The following is a 23,047-nucleotide window of genomic DNA, read 5'->3' on the forward strand; positions in this document are numbered from 1 at the left end:
GACAGGCTCACCAAGTATGCTCACTTCATTGCATGTACAAATCTACCAACGTCCTGCCAATTAGCGACTCTTCTCCTACATGGCATTGTACAGCTGTATGGCTTACCTATGGTAATCCCCTCGGACTGTGGTTCCAAGTTCTCATCTCAGTTTTTGCCGACTTGGTGTAATGCACTTTAGATTTCTTCCACATTATCCACTAGTCATCATCCAAAGATAGATGGTCAAACAGAACATTTGAATAAGACCCTCAAACAGTATATATGATGATATGCAGAAGAAGCTACAGAATCATGGGTACCCCCTACTCTGGCTTGCTGACATAACCTATAAAAATTCATGTCATTCCGCCACTGGTACCACCCCCTTTGTCTTGTGGGTTGTATGATTTCCAACCAAACACACTACCTGTTACTTTACCCCACACGGCGGACCTCACGCCCCCCTGTCAAAGATACTTTACAGCATATAGGTCAAATACAGTCCCAGATCCATGATCACTTAGAGAAGGCCAAGAAAGCCTCCAAACAGCAACATGACAAGCATCATAGTCCTGGTCCAGTGTAACAGCCAGGCAACAAGGTATGGTTGTCCACACGTCACATAACTTCCAAGCAGAAACATATGTGCTATCCTAAGTACACAAGCCTCTATCGTTTAGTGCGGCAAGTTAACATACTTACCTATAAGCTGACCTTGCGCATCCACTCAGTTTTTCCCACATCACTCCTGAAATTAGACCCCACAACACAGTCACCTCCATCCTCTTCCAGTGTTGGTTCCTGGTGAAGGGACACACAAGGTGCAACCAGTAGTGGATTCAAAAATGCGCAGAATCATCCTGCGGTACTTGGTCTCCTGGAAGGGGTAGGGGCCAGAAAATGATTCTTGGGTTCCCACACATCATGTGCATGCACCTCGAGTACTTCGGCACTGTACCCGACCCTCCTCCCTCTGTTCCTCACCCTTTCAAAAGGTACTCACCTTGTTGTTGTTACTCTTACAAAATGCTAATAAAAACATTTTTTTTTTTTTAATTCATTGTGACATTAAATGCGACCCGATACCAAGGTCGAAATTAATGTCACTATTAAAAGGTAGGCAACTTTCCGAAAGCTGCCACTCTGTCCTCTGCTCATTCAGCAGCTTTACAATGGCATACACACACAGGACCTGATTGAGGTCTTGGTGGAGGAGTTACTCCGTCACAACGGTGACTGATATCCCTTCTGGTAAAATATAAATCCCATAAGATATAATGGGATTTATATTTAGGCAGACAGGTTATCCATCACAGTCATGATGGAGTAACTCATCTGCCAAGACCTCAATCAGGCCCACAGGCAGCGTTCTGACCAATTGGGGAGACATGCGAGTGACTCTCAGGCTCAGGAACAAAGACATTGCTGCAGCTGCAAGGTGCCACCACCTCTGCCAGGATGGCCACTCGGAGAGGTTAGCCCAGAGGCGTGCTTCAAAGGGGAAGCCTCCTCTGATGGGCCTCCCGGCCCAACACCCCTGAGCAGGATGTCTTTTGTTCCCTTAGACAGCATGGACACAGTGCCAGAGAGGGAAAACTCACCTCCAAACCAGTTTTACCATGAGCGTGTTGCCCTTAGGTAGCCACGTTTCTAGGGTGGGCTACCAAGCTCCTGACGACTAAGGAAGGGTTGTGCCATCTTGAAGAGGGCAATAATGTGGCATTCTGGGATAGCCAGATGCCACACATCATAGGGACTTTGTCAATAGATAGGTGGGAAACCAGTAACCTATTGGCTAGTGACCATGTGGTCCTCTCAAGGCACTTTCCTGGGATAAATATGGCACCCCTGGCACGCTGACCCTCAGTACTCATTGAACTTGGAAGGAGGACAAGAAGAAAACCACTTTGCAGAGGCTGCAATGACAGAGCAACTGCACCTGCTGCACTTTGCCTAGCGGAGTTTAGACCTTGTTCTGTGTGCCTGGCTTGAGGAAAAGCAGATTCCCGGCCCCAGTCCAAAGCAGAGATTCCAAGTGTCAGATGGCTGACCTCCCAGAAAGGCACTGAGGACATTAAAACTGAAAGAGCCCAGGTCACATCTCTGGTAGCCACTGCAGAGTTTTGCCGCTATCGGATGCCAGGCACCCCAAAGGAGAATTCAGAGATAGCTAAAAGGTGCAACATGTCTGTTGGATCCGTGGAGATTGGGAGTGACCAGAGTCATCAACCAAGAGAGACATCAGCCTCTACCAAAGATCTGCACTGGGAAAGCTGTGTTGCAGAAACGCAAGCTCTGCATCAGCAGCCCTAGGAACCCTGCAAAGAGGACTTCGTGGATCCCCAAGATCTGGGATCAGAGTTGCCCCCATTCAAACAGGGACCAAGGACTCGACTGGACTTCAGCCCTCATCAACCGCACAGTATCAGGAGCATCCTTGAGCATCTACAGCCTTCATCCCTCAGAATCAGGACCACTCCATGGTGGTAATCCTGTGAAGTTTAAATCTTCATCTAAAAGCACCCTGGTGGCCAGGTAACTGTTCAAATAATCTTTTCTGCCCCCCTCTAGACCTCTGTCCTGCCGGGCTTAGTTGCCCAACTTGGGCTGAAGATGTTGAACTAACTTTTGCAAACTTTTCAAAAGTTTCCAAACTTTTTGTTGGCCAATGCCGGTTTGTGGTTGACATAAACATTGTTATTTCTAAAATCTCTATCTCTAGAACCCTCCAGTGGATTTTGATTAAAAATGTACAAAAATCTGCTCCATTTTTATAAATTGGTATCTTGTTTCGTGTTGTGTGACTTTCTTATTCTGTTGTTTGGTGCAGTTTTATGCTCTACATATTGTTACTTTGCTAAACCCTATTTAACACAGCAATAGCTACCCAGGGTTGAGCTTAAGGTGAAGTAAATGTACCTGACTGGACTCAAGACGATATTTGCAAGAGTACTGCACGGTAGGGCTTCCCAGCCATACTATATAGTACACCCAAATCCTCAAACAGGTAAACAGGAGCCAGCCACTTAACCCTTGTAGAGCAGTACCAGTTCCTGGGCACCAGCACGATACCAGAGTCCTTATGAGCGTACTCTTCCAGCAGCAGCCAGGATTTTTCTTCTGGCAGAGCATTCTTCAGATGGAGTTTTCCCATGTCCAGTAATGTTCTGACGAGGTAGTGCTGAAGAAGCCAGATTTATCCTGTGCACTAGCCAGTGATTGGAGGGATCCTACCATCCAATCCCAGCTACTTTCTCAGTCTTCCCACCTACTTTTACAGCACTTCCTCACTGCCCTAATGTGAAATTATGCAGGAGCCCCTACTTCAACATGGAGGGACCCAGGTGCCATCAGGTACGCCTGTATTCAGTTTCTCACCCACTCCCCTACCTGACATAGTTAAAACTGCTTTTTCCTCCAGCTGTGGCAGAAGCCGGTCTAGGAGGATTCTGGATATGAATAGAAGAAACCCTCCTTGGCATTTCCAAGTCAGAGTGTCAAAAAGTAAAAGTGCCCTTCATTCTGCCAACTGTACTTGTCCATTCACTGATAGCTAACCCCCGATAGTCATTAGCAGTTAACAAATACTGGCATTTCTTGTACCCAAAGGCAAGCTACTGTCCTCTGGGGCAGAGTCATTACCTCTCCCAGCCAAAGATGTGGATTCAGGCTCTAGAAGTGTGACAGGTGGAGGAACTGTTTTTCCTTCTTACTGTGACTGGGGATGGGCTATTTAGGAGGGCCCTGGAAGTGAATAGAAGACCTCCCAGGTATCTCCAAAGCAAACTAAAATGGTCCTTTGTCCTGCCACCAGTTCCTGTCCACACCCACATAGTTAATTCTTGCTAAGCGGTCAACCGTTAACACCTTTCCTGAGTCAGAGGCAAGCCATTGCCCTCTAGGTAGGAGTCTTCAACTCTCCTAGCCAAGGATGTGTATTTCAGCTCTAGCAGTATAATGAGTGGTAGAACTGTTTTAAGTCCACTGTGGATCAGGCTACCCAAAGTACATGTTTTACTAACTAAATTTTCAGCTTAAGTTGTCCAAAATCTGATACCACCATTAAGTCAGATTTTAATAACTAAACATAAAATAACGGTGGAGCATTTTCTTGCCCTGTACAAAGCAGAGGTAGAAAATAAAGAATTCAATCCCACCTTGGCCTAAAACATCTAGCCTGGCCTACACAGTGAAATAGCTCTTGGGTTTTATCTCAACTGTGATAGAACCCTACCTTTAATATGTACCACACCCTATTTTTAGATATAAGCACCCTGTCCAAAACACACATTATGGGTAAAATATATATATATATACTACATAGTGTAAGGAAGAGAAAGGTTGTCCACATCAGGGTTTTGTAGAGCAGGGACTTAAAGTATAAATGTAGGTGCTCGAACTACTGCAGTTTTAAAACACTTGTAAGGCCAACAATAAAAGGAAGAGATAGCTCTGTGTGAAAGACATACTTGTGGCCAAGAGGGCCAAGAAAATACAAGGAGTACTGCAGCCAAGGATCGCCAAAAGTCTCTGCTGAGAAGATAGTGGATGGGCACATGGTCTCGATATAATATATATATATATAAAATATATATATATATATATATATATATATTAGAAAGGATTTAAATGCCTGTCTACACAACTTCGTAAAAGACACAGGTGAGCTGGGCAACAGAGTGGGTGTCCTTGAGTTAATGGCATTTGGCCACTCCGTGGAACAACACAACTGTTGAGGAATTAAACTTTCCCTAGGAGAGAGGATGGGTGAACTCACAACAAAAGAGGAAGACTTGGAAAATATATCTAAGCACGACACCCTCCATATACAGGGTCTGCCAAGAGATGTAGAAGGACAGACACCCAAGCAAGCCAGATGACACCCTCTCATTAAGCTAGTTTGTACACACAGAGTAACTAGGGCAGGGTCACAGACAGCGGATGTCCGAACTAGAATATACTTCTTTAAAGAAAAAGCAGAAATCATGGTGAAGGCATACACCAAAAGTGCCATTATGTTTTACAGCCATTAGATAAAACTGTTTTAGGATTTGGTTACTTCAAAACTGAAACTGAGGCGAGACTTTCCACCTATCACAGACTTTCAAGCCAACAATGTCCAGTATTGATAGGGTCATCTTTTTCATTGTCTGCACTTCGGAAGGAAGGAGAAGAGTGTTTTGTACCGTGGAAGAACCCACAGTCACTCTGGGTCTGGAAGACACTGAAATAACTGCTAGTCTGACAATACACAGAGAAGTCCAGGGCCCAATGGCATGGTCAGAACAAAGAAAACAACCTTCAAAAGTTGACGTTGCAAAGGTCAACGGAGAACTCTTGAAATAGGTTAAGTAGATTAGCGCAGCCACTGAGAAAGATACTGTAGAAAGTTCTTTGGAAGCATTGTCCTAAATCTGCAACCACTATTGGTGTAATCAGACAGTCAATCCTGGGAGATATAAACTTTAAAGTCTGGGTCGCTGGGCATAAAGGAATGTGGGAGAAGTGGGTGGACCAAACAGGTACAATTGAAACAGAGACCCTTAAAGAGGTGGAGTCTGACTGTTTATTAATGGTGTACTCTATTTTTAGGTTAAAGGGATTGTTTTAAGGTTTAGCAAGACACCTATACACTGGCAAGTCAATAAATGAGCTAAATGTTAGAAACTGGGTCGCTAGTGGGCGGTGGTTTGCACCCTGTCCAAGTAGGGTATCCTCACTCTAGTCAGGGTAAGGGAGTAACACAGCTACGATAACTCCTGCTCACCCCCATGGTAGCTTGGCACAAGCAGTCTGGCTTATCTCAGAAGCAATGTGTAAATTATTTGTGTGTACACACACACAGACACACACAATAACCAAGTGAAAACACACCAGGTTAGTAGAATAGCCAATATTTATCTGAGTAAAACAAGACCAAATTGACAAAAATCCAACATACACAAGTAAAAATATCTCTTTTTAAAAGTGTAAGCAAGTCTTAATCCATAGGAATCAATGGATGTATCTCTTTAGCACAAAGTACCTGGGGTTCTTTACTGGCAGGAGAGGCGATGTGTCGATTTCCAGATGCACGCCTCAGTTCCTTACTTGGGGGGGGGGTAGGGCTTGATAAAAAAAATGCCACCCAGGGATAATGCATGGAAAATCCAGATATGCTGCGTTGATAGACTGTGGTGAAACAGGCGCTTCGTCGATTCTGCAGGCGCGAGACAGGTTCTGTGTCAATTCATCCAGCACGATGAGTAAATGTTCTCTTTCAGATCACCAGCTTGCACTTCAAAGGGCCCAGGGAATTGGCACCACTTGGCAAGTTAGGACTCTCAGCAAAAGAGCCCAGGCACTGGCAGATGAAGCCTTTGATGTCCCTGAGACTTAACAGGAAGCAAGCTCAATCCAAGCCCTTGGAGAACCTTTGGAAGCAGGATGTAGAAAGCCAAACCCAGTCCTTTAACCTCCTTGGCAGAAGCAGCAAGCCAGCACATAAAGCAACAAGCAGAGTAGCAGTCCCTCCTACAGGATCCAGCTCTTCTTCCTGGTAGAATTTCCTCAGTCCAGAAAGATTTCAACTAGGTGGTGTCAGATTGCCAGTATGTATACCCATTTTTATCTTTGTAGTAGGCAAACTTCAAAGAGAAGTCTCTGTAGTGCACAAGACCCTGACTTTCCCTGCCCTAGCCCCAGAAACACTCCATGGGGTTGGAGCCTGCTTTTTTGTGAGGACGGGCACATCCCTATTCAGAAGCAAGTGGCAGCTCTTCTCAACACCCTAGCTCAGAAAGACCCATCAGCCTGGTGAAGGGCCATCAGAATATGAAGGGCACACCTCAGCTGTGTGACTGTGCAGAGTGAATGCACAAAGAGCCCAACTGTCATACTGACCTAGACATGTATTCAGCAGGCAGTCAGAGGCACAGAATGGTTAAGCAAGAAAATGCCCACTTTCTAAAAGTGGCATTTTCAAACTCGCAATTCAAAAACCAGCTTCACCAAAATATGTATTTTTACATTTTGAGTTCAGAGACCCCAAACACCTATCCTCTATCTGCTCCCAATGGGAAATTACACTTAAAAGATATTTTAAGGCTATCAGCATGGGAGAGAAAGTCCTTGCAATAGTGAAAAACAACTTTAGCAGTATTTCATCATAAGGACATCTAAAACACATAAGTACATGTCCTACCTTTTAAATACACTGCACCCTGCCCATGGGGCTGCTTTGGGCCTAAGTTTGGGGTGATTTACATGTAGTAAGAGGGAAGTTTGGGGCCTGGCGGGTGGGTGCACTTGCCAGGTTGAAATTGCAGTTCAAAACTGCACACACAGACACTACATTAGCAGGCCGGACACTTGTTTGCAGGGCTAGTCATGTGGGTGGCACAATCAGTGCTGCGTTTCCACTAGTAGCATTTGGTTTACAGGCCCTGAGCACGCTGATGCACTGTACTAGGGACTTACTAGTAAATCAAATATGCCAATGATGGAGAAACCAATCACCAATACAATTTACAAAGGGAGCACTTGCACTTAAGCACTGGTTAACAGTGGTAAAGGGCTCAGAATCCTAAAGTCAGCAAAAATGAAATTCACCACAGGATCAAAAATAGGTCACCAGAAGCAGAGAACAGGGGAAACCATGCCAAGAGCTGACACTGAAGAGTGCACAAGTGCAGCTGTTAACAGGAAGTGGATGGGCTCCATCTCAGATAAGAGCAGGCACTTGTGAGACAGTATGTTGTAAACAATTATAACATAAAAGTGCTGAATGACCCTATCAAGCAGCAGGAGATACTAAACCATCTGAATGAAAAATTGTAGTTAGGTAGGTTCCAGGAAACATCTGCTCAGGAGGGAAGAGACAACTTAAAGGTAGTTCCCCAAAAAGAACATTGATATAGGTGAGGAAGGTACCACATCAGTAGACAACATGTAGTACTGATGGCAGCAGCGGTTTGAAGGGGGGGGGGGAAGGCTGTATCTAGTGGTTAGAGGAAGTAGGGCTGGTGGATATATGGAGGACACAACACAAAGAGGAGCTCAAGTACACATTTTCATCTGCAGCCCACAAGACATATGTACAGCTAGACCACTTCCTGATTAATGCAGCTGGAGAGGATGTGGAATGCATTGAAAACAGCCTTGGGGGAAATTTTATTTCTGCAGCTTCCTGTCTGAATATAACAACAAGAAGAGCTGCTAGACATGGAGAGAAAACATAAAGTGACCATCTTAAACAAACTTTGGCACAAACTACCATCATTGAGAACACAAGTGCAAGCTCTGGGGACCTTACAGAGCTGAATTTGCCATGGACAGAATAAAACAAGTTTTGTGTGTTGGTGAACAATCCAGGGAGAATGCTTGCCAGTACGTTAAAGGTCAAATTACTAATGAAAGATTGAGAGAGTGTGAGAGTGTGAAGGACGGCTACGAAGGATGCAAGTTGATGAGGATATAGCAGAGGCCTTTAGAGAATTCTACCATACATTTTATACAGAACAGTCAGTATCCAAGGATGAAGTAGAAACATATGTCAATACCCGTCCCCAGTTGCCAGAATCATAAGACAAACATTAACATAAGCCGCATATCCTTAGGATATCATCATCTAGACGGTTACTAGCATGGGAAGCACTCAGTCAGCTCTGCCATTCGCACTCACTTTCAAACCATTTTCAGACTATTTTGTCATAATGACATCAAAGAAGTGTGATTTGGAGAAGGCTGGTTTAAACTTATTTTGTCTGTGGGTTACATTATGGTTTCAGTTGAGACCCAATGCCCTCCCTGTCTTTGCTGCTAGATGATCTAGAAAAGTTGTGAAAAATAATAGGATAGAAGAACACTTTACAAAGGTCTGAGGCATTCTCAGTTAATGGTCCCTCAGATCAAATGACAACACAAATGTAAGCCTCCCAAACAAACTACCTATCTGGGTTTCCACATTTCTGCCTCAATAGCTCAGGTTGAGATCTTCAATTATTCTCATTGCTGAGTGAAGTAAGACAGACGCTACAATTAAGGCATATGGAAAAGCTGACTTGCCTATACACAAGCGCTGCAGTAAAAATTTCCATATTATCGAAGACCCTGCCTCCCCAACCACAGCTAACACTAATTAAACAGTCTTATGCTGCAACAAAGAATTTTATTTGCAGGGAATAGGGTAGCTAAAGTCCTCTATGTTCCATCTGTGAAGGGAGAGTTGGTATTCCTCATCCTGCTGTTGTGCTACCAAGCAATCCACCTGAAACATAATGTTGAATGAGGTAAGATATGCACAGCACAGAAATGATATTTCATAAACCACAGGATATCAGGCATTCCATTTTGGATATTCCTTTGGAAGGCAAAAACGCATACCTAGCAGATTACACATCCCACCAGTAAATCAGAGTGACAGCTAGTGACTGGGACATGGTGGAGTGATAAAGGGCTTCTGGGTGTTGCCATCTCCCTTTACGCTTTTATTTCATAATACTGAATCCTTACCAGGTGTCTAGGTTGCAAGGGGAAGCAGGGAGTTAGGATTCTAAATATGGATGATTAAAAAAAAAAAATGTACAAAAAAAAACAAAATCGTCTGGTAGGTTCATTATTCTAGAGTGGTCAGATTAAGACATGTGAGGAAATTAAAACCGAACTTGGGCTCCCTAAAAAAAAAAAATACTGTATTATCTACAAAATGGCATTTTACTCTACACCCATCAATGAAACTGGGGCTTCATGAGAAATTTTGACATTTGAGAAATGGAACAAACAGAAAGAACAAAATAAACATCTCATTTCCACTATCTACAAATCCTTTTTAGCATAAAGAAGACACCAGATCAAAAGTGACAAGAGAAAGAACTGATTGGGGGACGAACTTACTCACTGGCAATGGGAGAACATATTTGAGAGGTCTTCCAGAACTTTAAAAATTTAACAAGGAAAGAAGCAAAACACAAAATTGCCATGGGCTGATCCTTAACATTTGAGATAATACATGCTCAATTATGCTTGCAGGGAGCTTGGGTGACAGTGCAACAGAGTCTTTTTTGCTTCAATTCTTGATCTCAACTCTGGTTGATGACTGCCCTCGCTTTGTTTAATATCTCTTTGTACAATGTTTGTGAAATAGCAGTCCAGGAATAGGGTGGAAAATGGTAGTATTCAGAGGGAATGAGTTCGTTTATTCATTTTTACATGTATTTCACATTGCCGGTTTTGGATGCAGACAGCATGTTAATTGTCAAAAGAAAATAAACTATGACCATCATAAAATAGGCAAATTTGGGGGGACTACAAAGAGATTTCTTTCACTAGTAAAGCCCCATATTATTACCTCACCTTTTGGCATTTTGGTCCATTGTTATAAACAAGGGCTGCCAAGGCCTGAAGAATTTCCACATGGGTCCACGAACTGCACTTTTTTAAGGCAGAGATTGAATACTGGAGGAGAAAATCCAAGTTCTGCTCATCAACTATCACCTGTGATACACAAAAATGTTAACAAGTATTTATCTCACAAGTGTATTCTAAACAAAAACTATGTCATGCATATATTTTAACTCTGTTGCCTCTACAAACTTGTCAAGTTAAAATGGGACCAAAACACAGACAATTAAAAACATGTAGGTCCTAATTAGAGAGAAACCTAAGAACAAAGATTTGACATGTATCCATAAAAAGCTTTCATTATAAGAGTACAAATAACAATAGGAAGAAGTAATTGTTTGTTCCTATTATACCTAATCACATATTAGTGTCTTCCCAGCCAACCCACTGCTAAGACCCCTGAACACGTTTCAAGAGAGTAGCATAAATGAGATTATGTGAAGTAGTGTTCACTGGCTAGGGCCTTTCAAGTAGTATACTAACTTAACAACAGAGTTATACAGAACATATTTAACAGACTCAAAATATGAATCATGCGCCAATGAAAATGTATCTATATTAAAAACAATGCCCACTGATTGCACTGCTGGGTTAGTGGGCAAAGTAAGTGCACAAACAGAAATGCCTTTAGCTTTTTGCCCAGCAGTCTTTGCTCTAGTAATATTTTTGTTATCTAGGTAATCAAGGACATTTTGTTTAATCCTATTCTCAAACATACATCATTAAAAGAAAATGTACTGCAGTAATTCTATCGTAGTATCACAGCTTGTATCCCCATAATTAGGAGTATACAATACCAAAATAAATACATTTCTAGTGACAGACCATGAACAAGGGAAATTTAATTTTCTACTCTCTCCAATTATTATATAAGGCTGGTAAAGCTAACCGTACAACATGCATTTGTTATTCATTTGGTTTAATGCTTTTCCCCATGTTAGACTGTTACAGTTCTTCTACGTTTTGAATACAATACTAGTATTAAGATATTGTATGAAGGATGTTGAAGCTAATCTCTCATGTGCCATTTATCGGGCAACACAATCAGTGGTAAATTTAAAGTTTGTTTCATTGCAATCTATTTTCTTTATTTTATCTCAAAAAGCATATGGAGAGTGCTACAATCATTCTTGCAATGCTATTGTGTGCGATGCGGAGCCCATTTCTCTAAAAAAATATGGTATTGGGATGGAGTTGGTTATCATCTTCCTCAAAAATAGTAATTTGCCACACAGGAAAGATAATGACCAACAATAATGTTTTGAAACATGCATTTGTCATATTAACACATTAAACAAGCATTTACAATGCAACGGGTCTCGTGTTTGCTCATATTAGAGCTGATCGCGTTGTAAACTCCTAACCCGACTTTTCACCTATCGGGCAAAAGTGCATTTATGTACATAACCCAAAAAAGTGAAATCAACTATGTAAAGCGCTTGACTTCTACCAAGTGAGATCGCGCTCGTAAATTAGAGAAAAAGAAGTCCACGAACCCAATGGAAAACAGCAAGCCTCGCATGTTTTCTGTACTTGGTCGCTGCGCTCGAGGAGGGCTAGCCACCGGAAAAGGCACAACATATGCGTGCCTTCGACTAATGAAAGCAAGCAGATTTTATTAGGGAAGCCCACGAACCAATAAAAAATACTGACGTGAAGTTGACAGGGCTCCGATCCCTTTTCTAAATACAAAAGAGTCTCGCTGCGATACGCATGCGCAAGCAACGCAGGCTCGACCCTAAAAAGGGCAAGGAGAGGAAATGCAAACGTGAAGATTTCCACCAATAACCAACATAGAACTGAACACTTCCTTCGAAAAAACATTTAGCTTAATACCCACAAACCTGCTATTCCATTTTCAAGGGTGGACAGCACAACAACAAGTGACCTGATACTTACTATGCCTCGAGATTTGGTCTCTGTATGGCCTATTAAAAAGATGTGTATGCAGGCATTATCAGAACAGACATAAAGAACACATTTTAAACTCCCACAGAGCAATCAAAAACATGCACATGTGGATCAAAAAAAGGCTATTGTTTTTTTTTTTTTTTTACAAACACAAAGAATACACAGTTCCACTCTGGGAAAGAAAATTCAGTTCCCAACAACAACAAAAAGGGGGAGAAAGAGAACAAAGGGAAGAAAAGAAAAGGTGGTCCCAGAGAGTCTGATCAAGTCGGAACAAGAGCCCTCATTCACCAGATGGTGACATGCTTCATCATAGGGCTTTGCTCCTCGTCAGGCCGGCACTGCAATGCCTGACAGGCCCTGTGAGGGGGCTCTTTGCCGGAGATCTTAAGATACAAAGAATTACCAGTAAGTGAATGCTGAAATGTGGGATTGGTATGAAAAAAGTGCTGTTAAAAATGACTAGAGGAAAAAACAAAAAGAAATATTTATTAGAGATTAAACCTCTGACATGATTAAAAGAATTGTGTAGGGGAAGGGATTAGAATAATGTCTAATCTACCCTAAACAGGTGAAATGTCTGATAATCACAATCCTTCTAGTATGGGAATGTGAAGGGAGCAAGTACAGGAATCCCTATACTGCCTCAAAGTCTGGTCAACATGTTTCTCGCCTCTATAGTCAACAAGGATCTAGTGCAATTCGTCAGGACCAAAAAACCTACCTAATCCTCATTTTTCGTAAATCTAAAAATCGGGAGAGTTCCCCGGAACCCTCCTCGTACTAAAGGATGGGCCCCATCGGCGCAGCAACAAGCTCCAGTGGTCAAAACTTGTCTGGATATTTGTAGTAACGCCACCCAATGCAGCAGCACCTACCCCAGCTGTGTGCTACCCATCCTTTTGTGTGCTCCCTTCACATTCCCATACTAGAAGGATTGTGCATTTCACCTGTTTAGGGTAGATTAGACATTATTCTAATCCCTTCCCCTACACGATTCTTTTAATCATGACAGGTTTAATCTCCTATAAATATTTCTTTTTGTTTTTTCCTCTAGTCATTTTTAGCAGCACTTTTTTCATACCAATCCCACATTTCAGCATTCACTTACCGGTAATTCTTTGTATCTTAAGATCTCCGGCAAAGAGTCCCCTCGCGGGGCCCGCCAGGCACTGCAGTGCCGGCCTGACGAGGAGCAAAACCCTATGATGAAGCATGTCACCATCAGGTGAGTGAGCGCTCTTGTTCCGACTTGATCAGGCTATCTGGGGCCACCTTTTCTTTTCTTTGTTCTCTTTCTCCCCCTTTTTTTGTTGTTGGGACTGAATTTTCTTTCCCAGATTGGAACTGTATATTCTTTGTGTTGTGATTTGGATGAGAGTACTATATACAGGACCAATTTATTTTCTTTTTCAATTCTCCCGCATTTTCTAGCCCTCTCTTTGGTTTTTGATGATATTGATTTTTTTAGTCAACTGGAAACCCTTATGGAAAGGGTAAAAAATGATTTATGTGAGCAAAATTTTTAAATGCTGTCTCTAGTACTTCTACAGTGTACACCTAGGGTCCTTGGATGTTTAAGAAGAGTTCTATTATAAAGGCCCAAGACATTTCAATGCATTGAAAGAAAAATACAATGTGCTTTATTAACACACTTAAACTGGGTAGTGGGCTACACTATTTTTCACTACCACAAAGCAATTAACAGGACGTCTAAATAAACAGAGGATCTTCATTACACAGAAGGTACCAATATGTTAACAAACTGGATCTTTATCCCCACATGTATAGTTTACTTCTGCATGTTAAATATAAAAATGCTGCACTGAAATGCAATATTCATGGATAAGCACGGAAAAATATGCAATTAAAAATTATGAACTGCAAGAACAAATTGTAAATGTTATTTGTTTATTGCAGTCTCTACAGGTACATCTTTTCCAACTACAGTCCCCTACACCAAGTCAACCCACCACTCGGATATAGGGGCTTGAATTGAAGGAGGACCAGAAACCAGAAGCAGTGTCCTCCACAACATCATCAGACAACTACCCATAATTTAGGTACTGCTGACTGTGGTAAGCATAGAAAAATCTAAGGCTCTTCAAAGTAACCAATTGTAGGACAACCCTTGGCTGGCTGAATAGTATTCATCTATCAATCGAAGGAGAAAAGTTTCAGAAACCCACCTGTAACCGGTTGAGCAAATGATGAATAAGTTGGCAAACTTTGCTGACAAGGTGCTCCTGATTAAACTGGACAAGTCTGCAAGCTTGAACAAGCAGCCCACAAACATCCTGAAACAGATATAAAAAAAGGTTACATTTGCATCCCTGAAGCCAATGTCTCATTTGAAGTGAAACAGGAAAACATTGTTTTATTACGTTAACTCTTAACAAAGTTAGGCAATCGCATGCTGATGCTTTGAGAACCCTGCAAGCATATTTAAAAAGAAGTCAAATAAGTCAGCAGTGTCACCAACAAATCATAGCACTTGGTCAAAGATCACTGCATACATGCTAAGTCTCCCTACTTCAAACTAAGTAATATGTGAGATACAGTGCTGTTTGTATAAAGTGAAAACACTTCTACTGAAACCTATATAAACACTTAGGGCCCGATGTAGCAAGCATTTTGCATGGTGCAAACTACGAAAATCGCAGTTTGCGCCATGCAAAATGCTGTTTGCGATGCTCATTCACAATTTGCGAGTCGGTACCGACTCGCAAATTATGAATGCGACTCGCAAATAGGAAGGGGCGTTCCCTTCCTATTTGCGACTCGCATCGCTATGCTAAATTGCTTTGTGGCCGCGAATGCGGTCGCAAAGCAATTTGCAGTTACCACCAGTGTCACACTGGTGGTAACCCATTCACAAAAGGGAAGGGGTCGCAATGGGACGCCTTCCCATTTGTGAATGTTGCCAAAAAGGGGTTTTCAGAGCAGGCAGTGGTCCAATGTACCACTGCCTGCTCTGAAAAACCGAGTCCAAAAGGTTTCGTTATTTTTTTTATTTTGCAACTCGTTTTCCTTTAAGGAAAACGGGCAGCAAAATAAATTTAAAAAAACTGCTTTATTTCAAAAGCAGTCACAGACATGGAGGTCTGCTGACTTCAGCAGGCCACCATCCCTGTGAGTGCAGGGACTCGCTATGGGGTCGCAAAATGCAACCCACCTCATTAATATTAATGAGGTGGGTCTTTGCGACCCCATAGCGACTCGCAGAAGGTGTCTGAGACACCATTCTGCATTTGGTTTTGCGACTCGGAAATTGCGAGTCGCAATTTCCGAGTCGCAAAACCTAGTTTTGCTACATCTGGCCCTTATTTACAAAACGCAAGATGCATTTAAAGGCAAAAAATGAAGTAAGTGTTGACCAAGCTATCACAGGTTGCAACTGCCTCTAAACCCTGTAGATAAAACTTTTCACTCTCTTTGGTCTTTGTTTTTGGGTATGATCAGTGATTTCTGCGATAAACAAATCCATCTAGAACCATCGGTTCAGGCAGAAAGAATGCCCTACCAATGGAAAAAAAAACAAAGCCTAGAAAGAAACTGCAAGAATGCCTTGAAAATATCCCCGGAAAAGACTGATAGCAGATAATCATTGGTCCTAAAATTCAAATGCTGGGCAGTTTGCAAAATGGAGGAAGATGTGCCTAATTTGAGTGTAAAGACTGTCTAATTTGGGCCTCAAGCTAAAGCACTCACCTGAAAAGAAAATCAATTAGAGTCTCTATGGACAAGAGGCCCTTCTTAGGATTTCAAATGAGGATTTGGCAGGCCCAACAATCATCCTTGTTACAAATAAAATAAACAATCTTTGGTGAATTCAGTTGAAACAAATTCAGTTTCGACTCTAGATGATCAATTTGTTGGTCAACTTTGTAAACAAGAGCCATCCCATATCAAGAGAGATCACTTAAGAAATGTGAATGCCAATATGGGCATGGAGGAAGTAAGGCATCCATTAACCCCTTTCAACTTGCATGAACATGAGCACTATCAGTCCCAGAACCACAGCATGCCTTTAGTTTAAAGTCCACGTTAAACAAAGAATACTGTACATTGTGTGTAAGATTAGTTCAGCTATGTCGACACCCATTACCAATCTGGTGCCTCAAACAGAAAATCATTTTTCTACCCCAAAGACTGACAGGGAGTTCTTGGTTATGCAAATCAGTCTCCTCTCCAACTTCTTGGAGTTCAATTGTCCTCTAAAATGATATTAAATATGAAGATTGTATTGTATACCACAAGTACTTTTTCATAGCGTTTCAAATAAATGCACCACCAGATGTTTTGGAATATAACAGTGTGTTAAATAGAATGCATTTTGGCGAGTCCAATACGGAAATGGAGGTATTACAAAGCATGATATGCGTAGGGAATTCTACAAAACATGATACTCTAGTACAATTAGAGATGCCAGTATTCTTTGTGTGGAATTGTCCTACTGGATTACAGTTGCAAGGGTCTACTGTGTTCTGTTTCCATGGCACAAAATACCAAATCTTTCACCAACAACATACAGATGATTCTTTCTCTGTCTCACGTCATTCTGTGACCGGGCAGAATAGATATGGTCTATTATTTACTTAAGAACTCTTTACATCTGGGTCGGTAATCATGATGGGGATGGTAATGGGATGTACCATTCTCATAAGGACTACAAGATCTGTGGTAATTCCTCTGGTCTGGAATTTTTTCATTCAGACATTTGAACAGCTGAAACAAAAATGTCTGGGTGAAACTCAAGGGAAAAACTGTGAATTACCACGGCAACCAGTGTGATATTTCCGATACCCCCCGTTATTCACCATTTCAGAGGATACTCTAGGGTACACCTTGCAATCCCAGAGCATACCTCCTCCTCTGCCCCCACAGGGCTACAGGTAACAATGTTTCTTATTAGTGCTGGGGATACCAGGCTGTTTTCTGGCCAACTCGGAATGGGGTCCCAAGTATGTTTAGTCTTGATCAATATGGATAAACTACTAACCATGTGTCAATCATTAATATGATTCCAATGAAATTGTTTGCTCTCGTATTTCGCTAGGCATAGTCAAATAGTTACAAATGTTAGGTGTTACTTCTGGTTTGCCATCCTTGGAAATTGAACAATTTGGCATCACTTTTTTGCAAACTTCTTTACTGTCCTATTTAGAATGCATTCCATAAGTACTTTTCATTCTCCTAGAGAAGAAAAATACATCTTATGAGTTTCATAAGTCATCTCTTCTCCCGAATGAGTACTGTTCTTTCCACATAAGAGGGCTCGATGGGTGGCTTGCGACACTCTGGAGCATAGAAGGCCATATGCCAACTCATCTCTAGGCAGCTGATATTTACCAGAAGACTTGGAACCATTATGTAGACTGTCTAGTAGACTGCTAAATACACAGAACTTAAACGTTTGAGGTTTGCTACTATATCTGTCTCGTTTTCATTTATCAAAACAGAAAATCTCAGACAATAAAATAGTATCATAGCATACTTAAAGATTTCAGAAGATTAGATAGGCTACATTTTATGCATGAGTTTTCCAACATCATACTGCAAGTTGTGGTGCTTGCCAAAACAGACATCTGCTTTACTTCAATGTTTCCTCCTGATGTACGTTTATATATCATGCAATTTTTCTGGGCAGGTCTTTCAGAGAAGCCAAATGAGATACCAGGGGAACACGTACCCCAAATGTGTGGTAGCATGCATATGGACTTAGGCAACCTTACTGAGACTCTGTATTTCCTATTGCTTTAGGTTGTGAACATCCAATGGGTTTGATTTATGTTATTAAAGCCTTAGCTTTCTCTTTGCTGAAGCTTACATTAATATACTCGATTATAACCAAACATTACTCATGTTCTACCTTTATCACAGAGTGGCAGGTTACTGATGTAAAAAAGCACTGGTTATGTGACTGGAGAACTGGTTCGCATGCTTATGCAATATGTAATTATCACATTTTACACCAAAAGTAGAGCTAGGTCTTGAAATCTTCTGTAAGCTTTATTGAACATTGTCACACATATAATTGCCAATATTTAAAGGTGACAATCGTTTATCTGTAATCTGCAGCACGTGTCCATTTAATATTTACATCAACAGCTTGAATGTAAAAATGTTCTCTGCACATGAAATCTAGCCACTAACCCCTCCAAACAGCCTTGCAGCGAAGCAAAAGTGCCTCCTTTTGGCCTCGAAATTAGGACTGCTTCCTCCTTGCCACAGGCCTCTCCAAATGTGGGTTCAAGGCCATCACACTCTACTTTACTTCATTTCAGGCTGCCCCCATGCACCAAAAAGTATAGGGTGAAACTCCAATTTTAGCTTTTTAGTTTCAATCTAGCTACTGAGGACTAGTCCCACAAGCATCCAATTACTAAGCAAGAAAAGTTAATAGATTACACTCACTAGTATAAATGGTTATGGTCACTTTTTTCAAAAATATATTTTGATTCTAAATACTTGAGAAACTAGACAAACATACACAAAGAAAGGGGGGCATGACACATCGACATCAATACTTGATAAAGTATTATCAGTTTCTCTTAATGTAGCAAGAAAAATGTATTCTTCCTAGTTGGTTTTGAACTGTGGGGCATACGCTTGAGCCATGTTCACATTACACCACTATTCGACAGAATCAGAGATTAGAATTAGTAAAATACCCCAGGTTAACCAGTCTGGATAATGAGTGGACTAAACTATTTCCCGCTTCGAGACAACAGATTTTCATACTGAACCTTGGTTACAATCTAGCAGCTTCAATCTGAGTAAGCATTTTTATCCTGTTTGCACCATTAAATCTGCCCCATACTAAACTGAAGCATATGCACCCAGATCGACTAAGATTTTCCACTTTCTCTAAGTAGCTACTTTCACCCTCTGTTCCTACTGACATACAAAGCAACCTAAAAAACGTAGTGTGGATTTGCACATGGCATTATCTGGGTGTATCACCAAAACCTCTCAAGGCACGAAGTACAAAAACTTAAACTCAAGCAGGCTGCCCTGCAAAACCATTGTGTCCCCGAGTTACATACTTTAGGAAAGTAGATACAAGAACCACTCGTCAGCTCTTAAACGCGGGCATTTCTGACATGAATGTTGTAGGTAGTTTCCAAAGTAGATTGCAACAGACCTCGATAGAGAAAATGGTGCTGAATGAGATAACACTATTGTCAACTTCCAAAGAAGACTTGTAGGTTGTATGTAAGGAGGATAAGTGCGGTAACGAGTAATATTAAGAGAAATGAAATGTGGGGATCGACAGGCTCTGGGACATTTGCCAAAGATAAGTAAATACATTTACTCGGTGGCCTTGTTATGATGATAATAAACAACAACCCAGTGCTGCACGGCTGAGGCAGTCAGTTATTTAGTTCTGAAGGAAGAGGTGAGACGGGGGTGAGAGGATGATGTGGGCGTCATTAGCAAAGACGCAATATGAAACAAAATTCTCCCAAAAAAAAAAAACTGAGCGCAATGAGAAAATGGGAAAGCTTAAATAAAAAACATTCACAAGCAGTGAGGAGTAAATACTGAATGAGACTAAAGCCCATTACCCAGTTTAAGTAGGCACCTATGACGTTACCTTGCCTCGTTTGCTTAAGCATAATGACTTACCCCTGTGCGATCGCCGATGGTGAACTACTGCTCCTCGACTTAAACATTAGCCCCTCTGCACTGGTCACCGCTCCTCAACTCCGGCCACATCCCGAGCACTCCCATTGCCCTTAGCACCCAACAATCAGCCTTCTCCTATTTCTATTGCACGCACTCTATGATTTGCCTTAGGGAATGACCCTATGACAACCAGACTGCTCCTATATCTATTGCACACACTTCATAATTTGCCTTAGGGAATGGCCCATTTCCACCACCCCAGCCAGACCAATTCACGTCCTTGTATTCTCTGTACCTCTGGTCGGCCCTCTGTGCTGCCCCCGTGGCTTTCGCAAAGAAGCTGGTCCAGGAGCAGGTTTATCTCTGTGCGGGACGCCTCGGTATCCGCAGGCTTAAGAGCACGCAGCCTGCACAAGTGCCGCTGGATGTGCTCTGTGGGCTCCGAGGAACGATGCAGAATCTCATCCTTTCCACGCTCACCCGCAGCCATGTTCACTTCGCCGTGCGGCACCTCACTATGGTAACTGACAGGAACTTCCGCGGTCTCAGCCAATCGCATCACGCGTCAAACACTCTGAGCCAATTGGAAGGATGCCTCTAGTGTGGCTCATTCGTGGAATACAGGAAGAAGTAATGTCTTCCTATAGATCGCCAATAGAGCACCTTCTCTATTAATTGTTTAACCAACAGTAACGCCAATAAGAGCTACATACACTTCTTGCCAAATATGAATGTTATTTTTTATTTACCTAAAATGTAAGAAGTACATATTCATATACCATAATAATTACTAAACAATTGTTTTGTTAAATATATTTTATTGTAATAACAAAATGTATAGTTGATAAGTGGGTAAGGATGCAATTCTACGTCGACGTACCCCTTTTCATCTAATGGCACCCTTTTACAAAATGGCCCTTGCGCGTCTGATGTATCTGAGAGCAGATCGCAAGACATTTGCCTCTTTTGTCCTTTTTTCGTGTTCATTACCGTGGTGTGACGCTTTTGCCTTAGGTATCCTAGGACACGAGCGTCTAACACAGTCGAACATAGTAATGATTCCTGATTTTAGGACTGGGTCAGTTGCTTCGGTTTATGAATTCGTTTTGTCTCTTTAACAAATAACTGCCATCTTACAATCAACGTCTGTTTTTCTTGTGATTCTGGGCAAATCACTTAATCTCACCGTGACTAATACAACTGGTAACCTTGCTTAATGTAACTAGTGCTCTTGTAAAGCGGTCCGACCTCCAAGTCCAGTTGGACTATACATAAGTGCAAAGACAAACAAACACTGTCGAAGCCCATAGGTCTTAGCCATGTTGTAGTGCAGTGTGGCTAAAATTTATTTAAAACGCGATATAACGCTGCCAGCACTGGCCACATCATAGCGCTTTTTTCCCTATGGAGAATACGTGTCGAGCAACACAGAAAACGGGAGGGTTGAGATGGGTGGGAAGAGATCATACAAACAGCCGGAGGGTGGGGAATGGAGAGCAGTGGCAAAACAGACAATGGGGGGCTGGATGGTAGGAGGGAAGAAGCAACAGGACAACAGGAGGATGGAAGAGGGAAGAAGTAACACGAACAATGGGAGATTGGGTGGAGGGAGGGAGGAAGTACCCTGGACATGAGAGGGTGGGTGATGGTAATGTAGAAGCAAGAGGGATGACTGCGTTAGATATAAAGAGAAACAGTGCCCCAATCACAGCAGCAGAAGGACCCACAATCAAGATTAAACAATCAGTACTTGGTCCATGTTTCAGACTAAAGAAGAGAAAGTAAAGCCAGCGCGTGCTGCCTAATTAACCTCATTCGCTGCCAGGCCTTTTCCCCTCAGGTGCCAGGCCTTTTTTGGCTATTTGGGTCAGTTTGCGCTTAGGCCCCCATAACTTTTTGTCCATATCAGCTACCCACACCAAATTTGCATCATTTTTTTCCAGCATCCTAGGGATTCTACAGGTACCCAGAGTTTGTGGGTTCCCCTGAAGGAGACAAAGAAATTAGCCAAAATACAGTGGAAATTCGTTATTTAAAAATAAATGAGAAAAAAGGGCTGAAGAAGAAGGCTTGTGGGTTTTCCCTGAAAATGTCATCAACAAAGGGTTTGCAGTGCTAAAATCACCATCATCCCAGCTTTTAGGAAAAGACGGACTTGAATCAGAAAACCACATTTTTCAACACAATTTTGACATTTTACTGGGACATACCCAATTTTTACTATTTCTTGTGATTTTAGCCTCTTTCCAGTTAGTGACAGAAACGGGTGTGAAACCAATGCTGGATCCCAAAAAACTAAACATTTCTGAAAAGTAGACAACATTCTGAATTAACCAAGGGGTCATTTGTGTAGATTCTACAACGTTTTCCTACAGAAAATAACAGCTAAAATAAAATAAATATTGAAATATTGAAATTGAGGTGAACAAAACAGCCATTTTTCTCCATGTTTTACTCTGTAACTTTTTCCTGCTATGTCAGATTTTAAAAGCAATATACCATTACGTCTGCTGGACTCATCTGGTTGCAGGGATATATAGGGCTTGTAGGTTCATGAAGAACCCTAGGTATCCAGAGCCAATACATGAGCTGCACCTTGCAATGGGTTTTTCATTCTATACCAGGTATACAGCAATTTATTTGCTGAAATATAAAGAGTGAAAAATAGGTATCAAGGAAACCTTTCTATTTCCAAAATGGGCACCAGATAAGGTGTTGAGAAGCAGTGGTTATTTGCACATCTCTGAACTCCGGGGTCCCCATACTAGCATGTGAATTACAGGGCATTTCTCAAATAGACGTCTTTTTTACACACTGTCTTACATTTGGAAAGAAAGAATGCAGAGAAAGACAAGGGGCAGTAACACTTGTTCTGCTATTCTGTGTTCTCCCAAGTCTCCCGATAAAAATGGTACCTCACTTGCGTGGGTAGGCCTAATGCCTGCAACAGGAAACGCAACATGGAAACATCAAATTTTTACATTGAAAACTGATGTTTTTTTTGGAAAGTGCCTAACTGTGGATTTTGGGCTCTAGCTCACCCGACACCTAGGGAAACCTATCAAACCTGTGAATTTCTGAAAACTAGACACCAAGGGGAATCCAAAATGGGGTGAATTGTGGGGTTCTCACCAGGTTCTGTT

General features: G+C 41.8%; 1 protein-coding gene across 2 annotated transcripts in view; it reads right to left on the reverse strand.

Moving 5' to 3' along the window:
- The window catches only part of HEATR6 (HEAT repeat containing 6), a 249,963-nt gene extending 229,494 nt beyond the window's left edge, over positions 1 to 20,469 (reverse strand). For both annotated transcript variants that reach the window (XM_069226594.1, XM_069226593.1), the window contains exons 1-3: positions 20,200 to 20,469; positions 14,462 to 14,569; positions 10,314 to 10,454 (exon numbers count right to left, since the gene is read on the reverse strand). In XM_069226594.1, coding sequence (XP_069082695.1) covers positions 10,314 to 10,454; positions 14,462 to 14,569; positions 20,200 to 20,463 — 513 coding nt within the window. In that variant the 5' untranslated portion in view covers positions 20,464 to 20,469. The remainder of the gene's footprint in view (positions 1 to 10,313; positions 10,455 to 14,461; positions 14,570 to 20,199) is intronic.
- Positions 20,470 to 23,047: the final 2,578 nt, after the last annotated feature.

Source organism: Pleurodeles waltl, chromosome 3_2, assembly GCF_031143425.1.
Source record: "Pleurodeles waltl isolate 20211129_DDA chromosome 3_2, aPleWal1.hap1.20221129, whole genome shotgun sequence".
Classification (NCBI taxonomy): domain Eukaryota; kingdom Metazoa; phylum Chordata; class Amphibia; order Caudata; family Salamandridae; genus Pleurodeles; species Pleurodeles waltl.